We start from the raw sequence: 21,719 nt of genomic DNA, 5'->3' as shown, positions 1-21,719 counted from the left end.
TTAGAGAAAACATTCAGCCTTTGGTTTTGTGGGATTGTCTTATTTTGCTTAGCATGATATTCTCCAACTCCAACCATTTACTGGCAAATGCCATAATGTCACCGTTTTTTAAAGCTGAGTAATATTCCATTGAGTATATATACCACATTTTCTTTATCCATTCATCTATTGAAGGACACCTAGGTTGGTTCCATAGTCCAGCTATTGTGAATTGAGCTCCTATAAACATTTATGTGGCTGCTTCACTAAAGTATGCTGATTTTAAGCCCTTTGTATATAAACCAAGGAGTGGCATAGCTGGGTCAAATGGTGGTCATTAACCTATTTTTATTATGAAAGTTAATGTCCCATGAGGAAAAATATATATCAATCTCTATTCATTTAAAAATTGTAACAAAAATTGGCTCTAAAGTTTAACTCTTGTTACATTAAGTAGCAATCATTGAACTGGTTAAAAATATCTTACCTGTAAAATATAGGAGCACAATCAAAGCATCTTGAATGAAGGCTGAAAGTACATGAACATCAATGGGATTGATTTTTTTTCCTCAACAGTTCATTCTCTTAATTATTGTATAATATTTTGCTCATTTTGAATTTCCCTCCTTTTCAAACTATGCTGTCATTTATAAAGTAATTTTGAAGAGATGAAGCATAAATCTTCACTTTTAACTAAATCATTTGATTTGTTGAAAATTTAAAGGAAGAAGTGATAATAGTTAAATTAGAACAAGAAGGGATCCTCAGGCTATTGCCTGAAGAGCAGGTGTCTGATTTCTGTAGAAGTTTGCACAGACTCCTCCCAGTTTTGGTTCCACTCATCCTTTTTCTTAATTGGCTACACACATAATCATTCATAAGCACCTGACATAGCTTATTTATATGTATATGAATACTTAAGCACTATGTTATTTTTACTTGGGTTATTCCAGGAATCTTGTCACATCTCTGCTATTATATATTTTTAAAAATAGTGTTAATGACTCCTGGTTGTAATTATGAAAAATTAGCACAATTTTAATAATTTTGATAAAGTAGTTTTGCCCATACCCAGGAATACATTCAATTCTTACTTTGTTTGTTTGTTTCTTACTCATAAATTAAGTTGTAAAAAAGTGTAATCCTATCCTGAGGATGTCATATTTAGATACCATAACCATGTTTCTTCATCAAAATTTTAAATAATTTTAAATCTGTATATCTAGAACCTGCTATATGGCTAAGAAAAAGGAATGTACCTATTGGGAATATATTTGGGGGTGTAAAATGTACTTATAATATGCTAGAATTTTCACAAATATATTTAAGATTTCTAGAAAAAAAAATTTTGATGATTTGAAGATACATTGAAAAATATTGTTGGACTCAATATGGCTTTCCTTTTATCTTGTTTATTTATTTTCTTACTTAAAAAATAAAATTTATTATTGACTTTTGGGCAGTCAATGTATGTGATGCAAAATATCTCAGAAAGTAGCCATTTCTCCTACAGGAGTCATGAAAGTTACCTGTTCTGTTAGCCAGGATTTGTCATGTAACAATAGGCATTTCTGAACAGCCTCCAGGGTTCTTTGTAAATCTTTGAAGTACCATTAGAGGGTCTGTGGTGAAGAATAAGGTTTCTCTGTTCCTGCTCAGGCATTAATCAAAAAGGGAAAGACATTTACTCTCATGCATGAATACCCTTCAGAGATTGTACAAAGTTGTACTGAATAAGGGAACAGACCGCTCATGGTACAATTTTAAGACAGAAGACAGCAAAGGAAAAACCAATTTAGGATTTGTATTGATGAATTAGTTGCCCCAATTATTTTGAGCTTCTTTAGGAGTATTATATTTTGTTCTAAAATTAGAATGTGAATAAATTAATCATTTGAAAAATTAAACGGGAAAAATCAACATGTAGGCGACTTCATTCTGTCAAGAAAAATGGACTAATTTGCTAAAATGTCACTTTCATTTTTAGTTCAAAATTGTAATTATCTCTAAGTGTAATGATTTGGCATGAATAATATTCAGAGGGGAAAATATGTTTATAAATAATTTTACCTGAGCATATATTCATTGGCATTCTCTTTAGAAAATTCAAGTGAAGCAAGTGACTACAGGATTTTACCTTGAACTGGTATTGATTTCATCACATAATGGTCATGAGTGGTTTGGCATGTGCAAAACTGACTTATGGATTGTGGCCCATTAAATATTAAAATGGGAAATAACACAAGTTCTCTAAGTTTTACTATCCATTAAAATATTTTTAATGGTGAAATGATTCAAAAAGGCAATTTAATGATATAGTAGACTTACGATAGTCTGAAATGGAAGCATTTCCTCTCAGCTTAAATTTGCCTACTCTTTTGGAAAGACATTGACATTTCTGCAGTTGAATTAGGCCCCCAATTCAATCTCCCTCACACTCTCCTCAAAAGATTCCATCATCTTCATGTGAGTGTTAGCCTGTGTGTTTTTGTAGTTTGACTACAGATGTAGGCATTAATAAAATTTTTTTTAAAGTAAATAAAAATTTGATATAACATGACTCTATTGCATCTTATTTTGTTGTTGTTTTTAAGACTTATATATGTTAACATGTGGGTTAGCTTATTAGAGCTGCCTTAAAAAAGTATTACAAATTAAGTGGCGTAAACAGCAGTAATTGATTGTCTTACAGTTCTGAAAGCAAGAAATCCAAAATGAAGATATTAAGAGGGCCATGCTCCCCCCGACTCTTCTCTCCTAACTTCCTCTAATTCTTTGTCTTGTGGCAGTATATCCCCAATCTTTACAGGTATTTCTCCCTACTTGATTATCTTTGTATCTACTTTTATTTTTTTAATAGAAAGAGTTTTATCAGATTATTTCTCACACTATAAACTCTTATATTTTTCTGCAAAAACCTTATTTCTAAGTGAGGTCACATTCATGAGAATTGAGGATTAGAACTCTGAACTCTTCTGAGGGGATACAGTTCCCCCAGACCTAATTTATCCACATTATAATTGCTGTATTATTCTTCAACTCAATAACTTAATATTGTCAGAACTTTTTTCTGTTGCAAACAATCTTTCTATATAATTCCTTTTGCAAATGTCTGGAGTTTTGTTAGGTGAGACATATAGAAATAAATATCTTCTCTGACAGCAATTTTCAAATTTTCTACCAAAGTCTACAAATGTATACTCTCAAAATGTGAACAAGAGTTTATTCTGAAACTTATTGATATTTGGTTGCATCATATTTTCAAATTTGGGGTGTTAAATGTAAAATGTATACCATTTTGTTTGCATTTCCATTTTCCTGACTCTTCAAAAGAATTTTAAAAATTTAGATGTAATTTTGTGCATTTTAATTTATTCTATAAATCATCTAATAATTTTTAAACAATGTTTTATATGAAAACAATTTCTTCTTTATTTATATCCACTGTACAATAACTTGTATTTTTAAACAATGCAAGATTTTTATTAATGTCTGGTTTAAAAAAATTAAACATTATTTTTCATTTTAACATGTTCAAAATTCCCATGATATTCTCTATGGTTTTTGTATGGTGTCATTTTTTAAAAAATCTTTCCTTTCAGAATGCTAAAAATATTCTTTTATTCTGAACTAAAATTTGTATTTTGATTTTCACATAAAAATCTTCAATTTATACCTAATTTATTTTGATATGATTTAGGGGTCATGTTAACATAAATGAGTTGTTTTCTCTATAACATATGTTAAAATCATTACCTTATGAAATATAATGATAACCTCTGTAATGCATAGCACATTCATATATACTGGGCTCATTTTCTGGGTTCTTTATTGTTTACTTATTTATAATAACTATAATGTAGTAACTATTATATGTCATATTATATAACTATTATATGTTGCCGATTTTGTAGCTCTTTGTTTTTTATTTCTCTGGTGAAGGGGTTATGGCTGTTCTTTTCTTTGGACATAGATTGACAATAAAGGCTTTTTCATCCTTAGTAATGTATTTTTGGTTTTCCTCTAGATCAGCTTATGAATTGTGGTTTATTTGTAGATTGTCTTACTTTCTTTTCTTGAATTTCTTAAAATTTTCTCCTTTTGTGTGTTTCTTTTTTTTTTTTTTAGTTTTATTTTGTAGTTGTTGATAGACCCTTATTTATATGTGGTGCTGAGAATTGAACCCAGTGCCTCACACATGCCAGGCAAGTGCACTACTGCTGAGCCACAGCTCCAGCCCCATTGTTTTATGTTTTATATGGAAGTGAATAATTGAATTATTTTTTATTTATAGTCCTTGAAACACATTATGTTTCTTGAATATGAAGGTATATCATTTTCACTTATTTTTGAAATGGACACTATCTTATCCTTTTCTGGTTCTTCCACTCTCTTGTTTTGGAAACTTTATTAAATAAATTTTATTTTATCTCATTGTATATTTCTTTCTTATTTTATGGTAGTTTCTTCAGTTCTATCTTCTATACCTTTTTTTTGGTCTTTTCTTTATCATGAAAAAAATATTTAACAAATACCAGAAATTCTCAATTATTTTTAGTTCACTTTTTGTCTAAAAATAATAATTTGCTTTTTATAAATGAATAGGGTTATCTGATGCAAAGAAATCAACATTTTCTGTGTTGGCAAGGAATTAATTATAATGAGTGTATAATATTTATTTATGGTTTATTCCTAAGGGTAGGGGTAAATTCATTTATTAGTTCTAACAGATAATTTGACTTCTTTTCCAATTTGGATGTCATTTATTTCTTAGTTTTTATTTATCTCTAAGGGTTAGTGATTGAATTAAACCTGTGAATACCTTTGGGTAGTATAGATATTTTAATAATATTGCTTCTTACAATCCATGAACTCAAGTTTTTTTTTCCATTTTCTTTTTGTATCACCTTTAATTTCTTCATCAATGACTTACAATTTGCATTATAGCAGTCTTTCAGCTCTTTAGTTAGTTTTATTCCTAGTTATTTTATATATTTATTTATTTGCAACTATTGTAAATGAAATTACTTTCCTGATTGCTATTTCAGATAATTCACATTTGGCATATCTCAGCACTGCTGATTTTTGTATATTAATTTTGTTCTTGCAACTTTGGTATATTCGTTTATTAGTTCTAACATTTTTTTAAAAGAATCTTTGGAATTTTATCGATGTAAGATCATGACACTAACAAATTGGGATAATTTAACATCTTATTTTCCAAATTTTTTATCTTTTATTTATTTTTCTTGCATTATTACTCTGGCTAGAACTTCCAATAATATGTTAAGTGAAAGTGACCAAAGTCAGTATCCTTATCTTTTTCAGATCTAAAAAAGGAAGCCTTCAGGTTTTTCCATTTTACACAAATGTGCTTGTTGTTTTATTATATGTGACTTGTATTATGTTAGATATATTCTTCTTTTATCTAATTGTTCAGCATTTTATTGTGAGGGATGTTGGATTTTATCAAGTGACCTTTGTGCATCTATTGAGATGATCATGTGGCTTTTGTTTTTTATTTTATTGATGTGATGTATGAAATATATTGCCTTGTGTATGTTTGCATTTTTGAGAAAAATCCAAGTTGTCACTGTGAATCAGCTTTTTAGAGTGTTGATGGATTCAGTTTGCTCTTATTTTGATGAGGACTCTTGTATCTCTGTTCTTCAAGGATGTTGGCCTATACTTTTCTTGTACTTGTTTGGTTTTGGTATAAAGGTAATGCTGACCTTATGGAATGTGCTTGAAAGAATTCTATGCTGTTCAATATTTTGGAATAATTTTTAAATAATTGAAATTATTTTTTACTTCTTAAATATTTAGTAGAAATCAGAAGTCATCTGGTCCTGAACCTTTCTTCTATGGGAGAGTTTTACTACTTATGCACTTTTATTATTTGTATGGATCCATTAAGCTTTTCTCTTTCTTCGTGATTCAAACTTAGAGAAGTATATGTGTCTAGGAATTGCTTACTTCTATTAGATTGTTAAGAATTGGTGTTATATAGCTATTTGTAATAATCTCTAATGATCTTTTGTATTAAGAGTGTCAGTGGTGATATCTGCCTTTTTGTCTTTAATTCTATTTGGGTCTTCTCTGTATTTGGTGTAGATAAGGCTTTGTCAGTTTTGTTTATCTTTTCAAAAATATCACTTTGTGTCATTGTTCTAAGCAAAAATAATACTCAGTAAGATTCAGAGGTCTTCTGGTAGTTTCAATTCCAACTTAAAGCGAAATCAATGAAATTTTATCACTCTCAAGTCTAAGCTTCAGAGGCATTTAGAACATCAACTGAGTAATAAAGGAGCCTTAATTTTGTTTGACATAAATTATAATGGTGTTTGCAGTATGTTGAATGCAGTAGCATTAGGCTGCAGAAATATTGGGACATTTTAGTGAATGTAGTGTTCTCTACACAACAGCAAATAGTTTCATGTAAACTGTTGTCATATCCTAACTGGTTCATTTAAAATCCCCAGCACTGTTTCTAAAATAAGCAACATAAGCTTTTGAAAAATGAAGATTTGTTTATGTTACTCCTTAATTCCAACTATTAAGTATACCCACTTGTTCTTAGAATAATTTCAAACTCTTTAATATAGTTTACTGGATGGATATCATTGACCCTTCCCTACCTCATTAACCTTGTGTATCAGTCTCCAACTTTATAATCCGTATTCTAGCCATACCAAAATATTGTTATGTACCTCAAATAGTATATGTTAGCTTTTTAAACACACACACACACACACACACACACACACACACAAATGTTATTTCTGCCCATAAATGTTTCTTTACATTTTTAAGTGGATGTTTTAAGGCTTTTATTTTCTTGACTTACAAATCATTGACTTAGTTAAAACTTACTTGATTCTCGAAGTCCAGAAGAGGCATTCGGGTATTCTCAAGGGACGTCTGTTTTCTACTATACTCTCCTCCCACAGAGCCGTATTGTTACCAACCTCTTTTACTTACCTGTATTGCTCCCTCATATAGAAGTTAAATTCTATGACATACGTGATTGTGTTCTTCTCATTTAACCTGTATTTTGTAGTTCTAATCAATGTTCCTGGTAAAACAGGAAAAACATATTTAATAAATAAGTAAATGAATGATTGAACAAATGAACAGTTGGGTTTTCTGATTGATTACAATAACATTCTATCCCAAATAGACATTTTTGACCTTATACTAGTAGATGGTATACAGTTAATCATGCTAAGAAAACAAAGCATAGTAATATATTCAAAAAGAGACAGTTGATAAAATTACTTTAGCAAACATCTATATTCACTGAAGACCTTGAAGCCATGTGCAAATGTTTGTTATTTTATTCAAAATATCATGAGTGTATCAGCAGGGGGTTTATATCATCTACATTTTGTTTTACAGAGATTACTTTGACAGTTATGTAGCTAATAGTTATGCAACCAAGTTGGAAATAGGATACTATAGGACTTAATTACAGGATCCAAGAGAGACAGTATTGACCTAGAGAGAAATGCTGGCAAAGGAGGTAGTATATTTTGAATGTTAAAATTTCAGAATGAATTCAGTATTTGGTAGTAATTATAGACACCAAAGACTATGGTATCCTTAATTGGTAGTATTTATATACCTTGAACTACTATAGAAGATAAAGGAGAAAATTGTCAGCCTCAATCCTAAGGCTGTATTATTAGTAAATTTGAAGTAGTTGATTGAAGCACAGCTATTTCAACAGCAATAATATTTTTGCACAAGAACATTAATTCTTTTGTTGGTTTGAATAATGGGTACAATAAGTATAATCTTTCAAGAAGAAGGTCATTGAATAAATGCATGGCCTACTAATTCATAGGAACAAATGCTAAAATTTTAGACGGCTATTAAGTTTTTTTAAGCTTGCAAGTTAAAGCTAGAGTACATGGATAGTCTATTTAATGTGGTGAAATGAAAACTGCTTGTAATAAAAAATGATGAAACTATTTCTCATATATTAATATTTGCTTTTTATTGCTAATTATCTATAGAATAACAAAAGTTTTGCTCTGCAAAGCAGCAGTTTCAGATGTAGTTACATTCTTGATGATGACTTTCCTTTAGAATTCAAAATCCTCTTGGCAACTTACTATCCAGGCAGCAATATAATCAATTAAATTTTCTTGTAAAGTAGCTATATCTGAAGCCTTCGTGTTATTCATTATTTGTTTTAAAATTACTCTTAAATTCATGATAATCAGTACTCTTCCACATTGGTAATTAAACCAAGTAAACAATATTTTGTATGTAAAAATATAAATATTTTTGCCTATTTATTTCTAAATTGTGTAGCCACATAGTGCATTAAAAGAGGAAATTTAAACTGTTTTCAACAATTTGTACATAAATTTAAAATGTACATATAGCACAATTTAAATCATAAAACACTGAACTCCAGAATGTTAAAAATGAAGATTGAGGTAAAGTGACCATAGTTATTGACCTCTTGAAATTCCACAAAAATATACATCCCAGACATGACAAGGAAAATTAAAACTGTGGTCAGAATGGAAAGAATTCACAAGAAGTATTTCATTTATTAGTATTGTAGAATAAATGATAAAACAAAATTCCTGTATTTAGTCTTCTAAAACCTATGGCTACTATTTTGTTTTCTTACTTTTCTGTATAAGTTTAATGAAATAAACTAACTTAAATAAATAAAACAAAAACTGAGAAAAGCATCTATTTGTGTGATTCCTCAAAGTCCAAAAGAACTAAGAACATAAGAATTTTAGTGTTTTAGAAAAATATACAAACATTTCTTAAAGCAACTAAGCAAAATACATGAATTACTATTTTATTTTTAAATTAACAGTATTGAGGTAGCAATATAATGTAGCAGAATCACCAAAAGACAAGGTAAATATTAACTAGAGTTTCCAGAAATTTCAAAGAAAAGGCCTTCCTGATCTGGAATGAGAAAGTAAATCTATAGGGTGTGCACTATTTAGCTATACATGTAAGAACCAAATAGGCATAATTTAGGATTGTTATTAAAACAACAGTAAAACAAACAAAAACTCAACAACAACAAAAGCTCACTAATTTGTAATGTTATCTGTGCAGAGTTGTGCCAATAAGTTCACCTGTCTAAATTTAATTTAAAGAAAATATGTATATAAAAGAGAGCATCTATATAAATCCTTCTGTTAGTGTGTTGTGATATTAAGCATTCAATAAATAGACTTTTAATTTCCTCTTTTCTACTGAGTTTTTATGACAAATAAGATTATATCAATGAAAGTGCTGGTATCTACAGTATTATATGGGGCATTGCTGGATTATATAAATATGATATTCTTAATCCCTGTAATGATTTGAAGATAGATATTTTCGTCATTTCATAGAAATTACTTAATGGCAAAACCAGAATTTAACCTCAAGTGTGCACTATTCTAAAGCAGAAACTCTTTTCATTGTAATAAATAATGTCATTGCTTGGTGGCAACATTAGAAAAAATAAGTTTAAGTATGCAGGATAACCATGTAAGTCTTTCAAGTACTAACCAACATACTCTTCTTAATATATATTTACTGTTCCATCACAAATAAGCTTCAGAAACCCTGCAGCTGTACATGGGTATTTTTTTCCTCCCCAACACACTTACCAAAAAGGCTGGAAATATAAATTTCTTTTGAAAGGAAATAGGTTATCATAATATATAACCTTGCAAGTGGAAATTCACCCTAATATAGTTTGCTTTGTTGTACTAATGCTAGATCCAGCAAACATATTTCTGTTTTACTCTATAGCTTCCTGTCAGAGGCCAACAGGCTACAATAAAGAGAGTGGAGGACAGATGGAGGGAAGAAGGAAAATAATTCTTCCTATTTGCTTCTGTTATGGGCAATTTTGCTGGAGTACTTATCTTTTTCTACCCAATATCAGACAGTTCCGGGCTTCCTTTTTTTTAGGCATTCCCAGAATCAGCCTCATTGCATGTCTTTAGGAGCCTTCCTCCAGACTCTTGAAGTACTGGCTTTAGGCAGTCTTCTTTATTCCAATATCAATCAAGTCTTTCTTTTTTTTTTTAACCTATGAATGGTAGTTGCCTGTTTAATTATTAATAGTGGGTATGTCGTTTGTATGTAACTCAGTATTTATACCACCATGTAAATCACTCCCTATATTAAATACCTTTAGTTGAAATATCTAGTATGATTACTGGTTTTCTAATTGAACCCTATCTAATACAATTATGGATTTTGTGTAGATAAAATTTGTCTGTATTTTAGAGCAACTTGGACATGTTTATGTAGTTCAGATTCCACAGATTTATATGTGGCTACACTTTTTAAAAGTAATGAAAAGCAGACACATTTCTGAAGTACAATGTCTCAGTCTAGACAAGTGGTAAATAACTAGGGCAAACCCCAGGATATTACAGCCAGACTTTCTCATCCACTAAACCTTACATTTCAGATTTGCTCTTCTAAAAGACAAGTCTCTGACATGTTTGAGATTTCTAGCATTGTTCTTTCAAAAGAACTGTTGGAGAATATAGTTTGTTCAAAGAGGGACTTTAAAAGGTTTCTAACTTGTGAAGTTCACTGTGTAAATGATCATGATCTGGTGAACTTAGTAGAGATCTGAGACTTGGCAGTTGTCATTCTGAGTCTTAGGCAGTGACTGTGTGAGTACCAGCAAGTCACTTACCCTTCTCTGCATTCAGTTCTCACCTCACAGGGCATGGCAAGGCATGATGACTTTTCTATACCAGTTCAGACAACACAAACTGCCTACATTTCTTGTTGCTATCTTAGAACAAATATATAACAAATATATTTATTACATATAATAAAATAGCACTATATATAGTAACATTTTTACAGATTATGTTAAAACAGTTTATTGTATATGAATACTTAAATATTCATATGTCCAATTTCTATGAACACACAACACACACACACACACACACACACAGGTGCGTAAAGATTTATGGAATCAGTAAAGCACAAAGGTAATGAGTACATTTTTGTAGTCAGATAGTAGCTTAGTCACCTCAGGCTGACACAACAAAATACTCTAGAATGGCAGCATAAATGACAGAAATTTATTTTCTCACAGTTTTGTCGATTGACAAGTCCAAAATGAAGATGCTACTTGACTAGATTCTTGGTGAAGGAATCTCTTCACCTATCCTTAGCTCATGCATATGGAGAGAGAAAAAGGAATCTCTTTTCTATTTTTAAAATAAGGACACTAATCCCATCATGATAATGCCACCCTTATGACCTCATCTAACTTGTATAACCTCCCTAAGATCCCCATCTTCTAATACATTATATACAGTAAACTTTTCAATAGGATTGTAGGCTTACAAATGAATATGGGAATATTGGTTTCCTTAAACCCTTAATAAAGTATGAATTTTTATGTTATTTTTAATTTTTTTCAATGGGACAGATAATTCTTTATTTTTTACTAAATTGAGTACTTTTATATATTTATGAGTCAATTTCATTTTCTTGAATCAATTACTGTATACCATTAATTTTTAATTTAGGGTGTTAAAATGTCCTTTGATAGAAATAATATGGTAACTTGATGTTATCATAAAATCAATATGCCAGTATATTGACAAGTATTGACCCATATTAAAATTGTGAGATTTGTTCCTATCATTTATAATGTATTGCTTTTTATCTCTTCTACCAAGAATATAGAATTACTTCTTGTGTTCTGTTTTCTTTGTGAAGAACTATTAAAACTACAACAAATTGTATAAAGCTAACATTTATACTTTCTCATCATTTTACTCTTTGTATATAATTTTTACAAAAATTGTGTAGACATAATCTAAAACTCAATATTTATCCAGAGCTCTCATTCTGCTCTATCATCTCTTTCATTGCAATTTTCCTTTCTTGGTGTATTATTCATATATTTCTGAATAAACTTTTTAATTAATTAATAAGATCCAGAGAGTATGTTTATTTTGTTTGAAAATGAATATATCAATTTTTATTAAATTCAGGTTGAATTATTTTTAAATTTACAGTTTGCTTTCAAATAATTTCTCAAAGAATTATTAGGAGGAGAATTATTAGGAGGCAGAGAATTCTATTTTGCTTTACATACTCATATTAATAAATATTTACAATGACATTCACATTCACCAGAGAGTATCAGAACATCTCCTGATTTAAGTGACATATTGTATGTGCTTTAAAAACTTCAAGAGCATTTATTTCACCTGAATCAATTAAATGTAATTAATCCTAACCTTTTGAGTTTTCTTTTGGTGAATGCAAATGTGAGAGAAAATAGACTAAATATAAAAGCATATTTTATAAAAAAATATTAAAAGAAGTCAGAGTAGTTTTTGAAAGTCATCATGAATCAATAGTTTAAGCTGATAAGAAAACAAATTAAAATTAATAATTGACTCGTATTTTCTTATTAACTCAAATGCTTTTAAAGTCACCATTTTGTAATTTCACTCAAATTTAGGAAGGAATTTTCAACTAGCACTTGAAAGAAATTATCTTTTGAAATACTAAGAGATTTAAAGAATGATAATTTTGGTGTTTAGTATCCCATGGTGTAGGGAGCTAGGGGTGTCTCAGTTGAATGAAGATCATGTACCCTTTATCTAAGAAATTAGGCTGAAATAGAACATGCATAATCAACCAAGTTATAAAATAATCTAAGCAATGCTACAGTGCAAAATATCTGAATTTCCTTACAAAATGATTTGTAGTTTTTTCATATAAAAATATATTATTACATTTCTAATTTTCCTAGGACATAACTCCTATGATATAGTATAGTAATATCAGTGTTGCAGCACATGGACTCTGAATCCAGATTCCCTAGTTCCCTGGCACTAGTTGTAGTCTCTCTCTGTCTCAATATTTCCATCTGTAATATGAAGGTGATGACATCTTTTTCGTAGGATTATTTTCAGTTTTATGTAAATTGACATATGTAAACATTTAGTATATTTTAGTTTAGTGTACAGAGTTGTATAATCTGAATATGAGTTAAAGTTGTTATATCTATTTTTAAACATAAACCACCTCAGTCTTTCTTTTATTTTCCTCCTCCTCAACTGGAGTTCTTAAATCTCACTCCTTTTTTCATTATTGCAGATTATAATCTCTGATAAGAATTTACCTTTACCTTCTTACTTATATTCTTTTTTCTTTTGAACTCAAATTTTTGATGTTTTTTTTTTTTTCTCTTCCAAATAAAATCAATTCGTTAGTCGCTAACTTCATAAAGTTAATTTTCATTTCCCGGGCTTCCTGATATTCCTGAGGAATTTGTCTCTACTGTTGCTCTTCAGACTTTTTAGATGTTGTCCCAGCAGTTTTGAGTAGGCCGGTCTTGATGACTGGCATGAAATGCCACTGGAAGTATAATGAAAGGGTTTGAGAAAGAAGACAGGCCAACAAAAGGCCAAGGTTTGTGAGTGCCATACTTAGGGGCTTGAACTTCATAAGTGATGGTGATAATTTACTATTTAGAGGCCACTGATATTTTTGAGTAAGGTTAATTACACAACTCTCATCTACAGTGGCCTCTAAGAGGGAAGGAAAGACTAGTGGGGGGGAAAGAACTTATTAGAAATGAATCCCGGGGCACTGTTGATCAATTTAACTTATAATCAATTCAGTGTTAGTAGAGGGAGCATGATATTCTTGAGTTTTTCAACTGATCAAATGTTCATGTTTATAATAAAAATGAGGGATACACGGGATGTTTGTAGGGTTTTAGTTTGAATAGTTATTGCTCAACTTTCTTAAACAAAGTACACAGTTTTTGTTGTTGTTGTTGTTGTCTGTTTTTTTAAATGGCAGAAAAACCTGATAGGACCACTTTTGCTTTGCTTTTTTTCTTTTAAAAATCCAGTTCCATGATTGCATATCATTTACTGTTTGGTCTACCAAACCTGTGCTATGCTAGACATCCTACACACACACTGTTAGAGATGTCTTCTTACTATGCCATTTTCATGTTATGGGTTCGTTTGTGTTTGTGTTTTTCTTTTTGCCTTCAGTACAATTGAATCTATGATTTACAGAGCTCTTAGAACTTGATTCTATCATAACCATTTAGATTTATTATCAGAGTACTTGCTACTAAAAGTCCTTTAATTCAAAAAGGACAGTCTTTGTATATCCTTAAGTCTCTTGTTTCTTGTTTCAGATTTTGCACATCTGAGCCTTTGAGCATTTTCTTGTGATTTTTTTCTCTCATTTTCATTTTATTCATATCTTATCAAACAAGTCCTTACAATCTCTTATATTTACCAGGCCTTTGTGATCATTTTTTTTTATTTATATAGAATTCCTTATTATCATTAAACAATTTTATTTTACCCTCATTAGCACCAGCGATAGCAGTGTCAGCAATAGGAATCACAAACATTAGTTGGGCACAGTAGCACTGGCTTTAATCCAAATTACTCAATGCTGAAAAAGGAGATTTGAAAGTTCATGTAAAGCCTTTTCAATTTCGCTAGATCCTATCTCAAAATAAAATAAAAAGCAATGGGAATGTATCTCTGTGGTAGATTCCTGGGTTCAATCCCAGTATTGCTATCAGTCAATCAATAGAAATCACAATGTTTATCAAGTAATCCCCATGTACCACTGCTTACTGCTTGCATTAGGATTTGGGGGCATAAAGTTATAGAAGGAGCACTGATTTGGAAACACAGTAGTTACATAAAAATAAAGAATAAAAAATAAAATATTAATAATAACAACAATAATACTAGCTATCCTAATTATAAAATCAGTGATATGACAATTAATCTGGTTTTCAATTTTTTATCAAGCCTCTTTTCCTGTTTCTTCACCACATAATACCCTTATAACCCAAACATTGAAGAGTATAACTCATTGATAGGTGGACAGAGGTGTTTGTAAAAACTTGTAAACTCAATATGATGCTCTCTTTGCAAGAATACTGTAAGCTGAGGTTCTAGAATAAGTTTGAGAAAAATGACTCTGAAATACATGCATAAAATGGAAAAATGAAAATAAAATAAAGCAATGGTAGCACTCTGTTGTCCCAATAAGAAATTTTTATTTTATATTTTTATTTTGTTTACATATTTAATAAAGTTTCTTTTCACTATCTTTAGGCACATTTACAAAAATTAACACATCATTCATAAATTTCTGGCAGTGAATTCTGCAAAAAACAATCTTTTTCACCCTTACCATGTCATTGTAATGGAATTAAACAGACCAAAACCCTGGTCCTATTTATCCAGGAGGAGATAAAAAGAAAAGAAATAAGTACTAAATTATGGGAAAAAACAACCATTGGCATTTTGTTTCTGATAAGAGAATTATTAAGCTTTCAATGTCCCAGTGAGTTAGTTATGGATAAATAATCTCATGTCAAAACAGTCAGTTAATAATGGTTGTGATAATTCTTATATTCACATGATCATATGATAACTTACTATTTTAAAATGCAGGCATTCCAAAATTGTGTTCTCTACTGCTAAATCTAAAAATAGTTTAATCAATGTTTTGATTATTCAGAAATGTAAAAAAAATAGTCAATTAAATACATGTACACTACAAATTATCTTAGATTTATTAATATCTTTAGATTGGTCCACCAATATTTCTGTCTACTTATTTGAGGATGATTTAATCATAAGGACATAAAATCATTGGGTTCTCAAAGCAAACAGAAGTTTTATAGTATAAGGGAAGGAATTCAGATTTAACAGATTTAAATGTCCCAAGAGATTGCATATCACTAGAAATTAATTATATTTTTTGCCTCCTTATTTGGAGCATTAGTGGAATTTGAGAACTGTAGGTCAAAAAGCATTCAAATATTTCTTCACATGTCTAAAAAATATAATTCATTCAGTTACAATTATTTACACAGTGACTCCTGATTGTTCAAAGTTTATTTAATCAGAGCAACTCTGTCTTAAAGATGAGTCTGCCCAAACTAGCCTGCTTCATACAAATGTTGGTCAAATTAAGCAATTCTCTCATTAGCAGTTTTGTCTATTTTACCTAAAAGAACTTGATTGTATATACACTTGTCACATTATTAATGTTTGCTATCATTTTTAATTGAGAATACTATAGTATCTTCTATCCCTGAGGAAGTTTTTAATTCAATTCTACCATTCCAATAAATGTTTAATACCTAAGAGTAGAAAACGTGTGTTTAAAATTTTATAGAATATGTAATTTTCATTAATGCAGGTATTTAATTGGACCTATAATCAATACACAGTACCACCACCTGTCAGGCAATTGCATCCATCTATTCAGGATGTATTTTCTTTTTTTTTTCTTTCCAGTGCCTCATTTCCATGCTTACAAAATGTTTTTAAGTTTCAGAGACTATAGTGGAGATAGTCTGCTCTAACACCCTAATTTGATAGTGGCAGAAATAGAATACAAACTGTTCCTAATTTAAGATTTGGACTTCTCAGTTGGCAAACAGACATTTTAGGAACACTGAATGGGAAGTAGAAAAACACTGGCGCATCAGAAAAGTTTTGTTTATAAACCTTAATTTCTTTGAGGATATTTCTAGAATTTGTCAATCTAATTAGATACCCCAGCTCTTTCCTTGCAGCCATGTACATCATCAATATCAAGGCCTGTAATATTTTGATTTCTTACTATTTTTCAACACTTAAAAACTCCATTGAAGATTAAAAGACCATATAAATGCTATTACTACTATTTATTGTGCTTCAAGCACACTTCTTCATTTAAATGCTGCAAATATTTTCCTTAGCCAGTATGCATGCTTGATCAACTAAACGGTTTCTACTCTGCACCAAGAAACCTGTATCAGTGTATACAAATCATGCACTGATTCCAGACATCCATAATACAAATTTAAATTTCTCAGTGACAGTAAGTTGGGATTTAATGTGTGGTAATAAAACATTCATGAACTTTCCCTGGGTATATATATATATATATGGTTATGAGCAAGTGATAGGATTTGGATAACATAGGTAATTTGCTCATCCTTTTATGAGGTTATTATATGTAGTATTGATAGTTAATTATAAATTCCTATGTCTACATATACCATAATTTGCTTATAGGAAAAGAAATAGGGAAAGTTGTAGGAACTTGCATTTTATGTTGTTTCCTTTGTGGACTTTATTTTAATCACTATACCTTAATGAAACAACGTGATTGGCTGTGTTTTTCTTTTTTCAGAGTGGCCAATGTAGTCTTTCTGAATAGAGCATGGCTTTGGTTGGGGAGATTATGGTCTTATAAAAGTAGTCAGCATTTTGGTTTTGACATAATAATTTATTAGATGAGTTGCAACATTATGAGACAGTAATCTTGATTAAACTGGGACTTTTCTGCTTCCTTCATTGGAATTACAAAACAGTTGATGGCAAGTTGTATTAATTTCTGTAGAACACAAGTGATGAATGGAGAAGGATTCAGAGATAGATCAAAGGAACGGAATGCTTAAAAATATGTAGTGATGTTTCAGAGAGGATTAGATCAATGTCCAATTGCTCACAGGAAAATAGGAAAAGTATGAGTTTCAAGGGGGGGAAACTATGAATGCATACAAATATGACATTAACCTGAAAACTAGGGTTGATAGCCCTACATAATATGTTTAGATATGCATATCTAAATATACTTTGATAGATGCAGGCAGCAATTTTATTGTACAGATGTTATCATAAATATAATGTCAACATAGTATCATGGGAGAAGGCAAAGTTTATAAAGTGGTAGAAGTTAAACACAATAGAGAAGGTGAAAATTAGAACATGTACAATGCCCGCCCCCCCACACACACATTCCATAAAAAAGTTCGCATCCTAATCCCTAATTCCAATCTCTCTGAATATTTACCTTTCATGGCAAAATGGACTTTGTTGATGTGGGTTAGTTAAGGATATTGAAATTGAGACTCTTCACTATTGTGAGACTGATGTAATCATTAGGATTCTTATGAAAGTTGAGTTAGAACTGGATGAAAAGGAGATGTGACTGCAGAAAGAGAGGTTTGAGCAAAGGGTTGGAAGCACAGAATGCCAGCAGCATCTAGAAGCTGGAAAAGATGTGTGGATTTCCTCCTAAAGCCTCCTGTGTGAAGCAACAAAGCCTTGCTAACACTGTGACTATAGACTTTAAATTCTAGAACGATAAAATCATGTTGTTTTAATCCATGAAGTTTATAATTTGTCTAAGCATCAGTAATAAACTAATAAATTATGATATTGTATAAATGCTCTGTTAAAATGTATCTGAATGTCCAGATGAATTAAATCAAGAGTTACATGCTTATATCCTGACCCACAAAAATTTATCATCATATATTACAAGGGGAATAAAAAATATCGGTAGGATTTTTAGGACTTTCACCAAAAAAGAGATGACTTATTATACTGGTTCTTAAAATATTTTGTTGTATATTTATGTATACTTTAATACAGAGCCTTTCCTAAATTTTACTTAGATTATCTTTAGATTCTATTTTATTGAGTAATAAACATGTTTTTTTAATTATTTAAGTCCTTTTAAGGTTATCAAAATATATGGAGGACTAGGTTAAAAATTAAAAAATATATAGTATTTTAATAAATTGAAAGAAAGTCTGAATCCTCGATTTTACCTATTACTTTAGATACTAAATAATCTTATTTATTTTTTGTTTTATTACTGTTTTGATATTTAATAATCTGCATACCATGCTTTTATTAATAGACAAAAATTGCATCTCTCTGAATTAATGTACTCAATACTTCATTACATCATTTGTAGAAGCAACAGGTGAAGTGTTTTAGAATTAAACATAGGTGGACTTTATACTCCTATTCCACTATTTATGAGTTATCAGTACTTAAAACAGAGATGTTAAATAAGTTTGTCTATGTGATGGAGTTCCAGCTCTCCTGCTATATGTAATTTATGAACTTATGTGGCATGTCTACTTAACTTCTTTATAAAAAAGAGGATATAACAGCAGTAATTGGAAGTAATATTTGAGGTATGAATTGCAAATTAAAAGGAAAATTATATATAGACTAGCTTAAATAAAAAGATAACACAGCAGTCTTGGGATACTTAGGTGATTCTTGCATAAGTTTTCAGAAATATTTTGACTTTTGTCTCAGGTTTTTTGGTATAGACATTGTCTTTAAAGAGATATTAATAAACTGTATTTCCAGTAATTTCAAATGATTTTACTAAATCAAAAGTTGTTTGAGCTTTATATCTTGTTTCAGCTTTATATCTTTGATATTTTTTTTAAAGAGAGAGAGAGAGAGAGAATTTTTAAAAATATTTATTGTTTAGTTTTCCGTGGACACAACATCTTTGTTTGTATGTGGTGCTGAGGATGGAACTCGGGCCGCACGCATGCCAGGCGAGCAAGCTACCACTTGAGCCACATCACCAGCCCCCAATATCTTTGATAATTTTTTACATTTACAAATATGTTTACAAAGTCATGTAGTTAATTATATATTACCATGATTTTGAAAATTTCCTTAATATTATTATGCTTATTTCTTGCCCCAGGTGTTATAGTTCAGTGATAGAGTGCTTATATAGCATATACAACAGCCTGGGTCAATTACAAGCACCTAAAAAAAAAGATATGTTTATCAAATATCATGCAATTTTTATTTGACCAAATTCCTTCTTGTATTCACAAAATTGCTTATTCTCTATCATTTTTAGTCATCACATGTGTAGTTAAACAGTCAACTTAAGACAGAATAAAACGTATAATGTCATGAAGTCTTTTTCTCAAGTGTATTCATGTTTGATTTTTAAGAGTTTAAATAAAAGCCCATCTGTAAGTAAAAGGAAATTTGTCTGTTTTATCCAAAGAAATTAAAAGCCAAGATTTTATTATATTTTTAATGATAATATTATATTTTCACCACTTGTCAAGAATATCTTGTACCACTTTCCTGTGTCATTGGCTTCTTGATTGATTGGATCATTTGTTTTTAATTGGGCACATACCATATGCTGGTTCGGTTTCTACAGAGAATACAAAGATAAATGAGACCATTTACTATATTTAAGTGTTGTCTAGTTGGGGAGGCAGATAGATCGTTTCTCAGAGGAATGGTCTAACTTTCTGTATTTGTGATATCTAATACTATTCCTGAACAATTTATTTTTAACATTTTTGGTTTCATGGTCACTGGGTAGGACATGCAGGGCTGTTGATGGTAGTAGTTCAACTCACTGGTCTGGGCCATATTCATTTTTTTTTCAGTAGAAGTAGGAAAGAAAAAAGGGAAGGAGGGAGAGTCAGTGATAACTCTCTTTTCCCTTCTGGGATTCTCTTAAAAGTCTACAAAATAGAGAGATGAGTTTTGGAGAAGGCATATCCGAGGACACACAGGAAAGAGATTTAAATATGAACCCTCCAGATCGTTTCTGGGCTGCTGCACATGCATGTCCTGTTCCTACTTCCAAGTTACTCTGTTATTAACCACAAAGTATTAAGGTTTTTGAGACATATATTTTAAAATATATATAACTTAGGGGATGTTTATAGCTATCTGTATGATAATATTTGCCTTCAAGTGATTTGCACTTCTGAGTAGTAGAGAAGACTGAATTTGCATTTAGCATGCAGGGAATTACTAAAAATCTGTAGTCCACCTTATCTATGTTACAGCACATGGAGAGCAGTCTTAATGTGTGTACTGTTAATGGGTGTGAGGATTAAGATTTATCTTTGGGCATTTCTAGAAGGAAATTTTCAAGTTTCATCAGTAAAGAATATATAAAAATCTCTCATACATTTAAATGCTATCATATAGGTGTGCTATGATAAATAAAATGGTTGTGAACCATTGCTATAGTTGGTACAACTCAAATTAGACCCAAACCCATGTCAAATGATGTATACATTACACAAGACAATGAAGAGATGCCTAACTTTTATCACAGACTGTTGCTTCTATTCTGTTTTTGGCAATTAGTTTTCTAAAATATTAAGAAAATTAGTATATTAAAATATTTAAAAGACAAATTAGATAATATGATTAATCTGTGACAATCTGATGTGTAATTACATATTAAGCATAATATCTCTAAATAAGCAATTATTTTATTATCCTATGAACTAAGATTTAAGAATCAAACTGTCAAGCAAGACTGCTTAGTTGGGTCAGTTCATGGTTGGCTGAATTTGGAGACATAGTTAACATTTCTCTGTTCCAAAGGTGAAGATAACGGTTCCTATTTCCTATGGATATAGGAAAGAATGAATGAGTTAATGTGTATGAAGTGATTAGACTATAAAGTGTCTGATATGTAATGTTAATTTAAATGTAGTGTTCTCTCATGAAAGATCATTACGGTAGACCCTTTAACCATCTGTTTATCCAGGCATGTATTTGTTCATTTATTCAGAAAATATTTGCTAAACAATTCTCTAAGTAAAATTTGGATTATGTTTATTCTAACTAAACACTGACATTTTACAAAATGCATCATCTTGAACATTTTATATCCAGGATTATACATATATATTTTTTTAATTTACATTTTTTGGAAAATATGAACATAAATCACTGTTCCAGTGCAAGAAAATTATAGACCATATGCTGTTTGAACTTTTGATGACAAATACACAATGCTATATTTGGTTGCCTTTGAAAATTTCTCTACAATCCCTCTAACTAGAAAATGGCCTAATATGCAATTTAAGCACTAGCTGAGAGTGCCACAGCTTAGAAAATGTGTGGTAT

General features: G+C 30.4%; 1 protein-coding gene across 13 annotated transcripts in view; it reads left to right on the top strand.

The window, feature by feature from the left end:
• The window catches only part of Epha5 (EPH receptor A5), a 333,364-nt gene that overhangs the window by 208,330 nt on the left and 103,315 nt on the right, over positions 1–21,719 (top strand). The window contains exon 6 of one of the 13 annotated variants that reach the window (XM_040292353.2): positions 9,763–11,742. The exons of the other annotated variants lie outside the window; for them this stretch is intronic. Within the exon in view, the coding sequence (XP_040148287.1) occupies positions 9,763–9,959 (197 nt within the window). The 3' untranslated portion in view covers positions 9,960–11,742. Of the gene's footprint in view, positions 1–9,762; positions 11,743–21,719 lie in introns of those variants that run through there. 13 annotated transcript variants of the gene reach the window in all.

The sequence above is a fragment of the Ictidomys tridecemlineatus genome, chromosome 9 (genome assembly GCF_052094955.1).
Source record: "Ictidomys tridecemlineatus isolate mIctTri1 chromosome 9, mIctTri1.hap1, whole genome shotgun sequence".
Classification (NCBI taxonomy): Eukaryota; Metazoa; Chordata; class Mammalia; order Rodentia; family Sciuridae; genus Ictidomys; species Ictidomys tridecemlineatus.
Note: the sequence above shows the minus strand (reverse complement) of the source record. Positions and strands in the feature narration are given on the sequence as shown.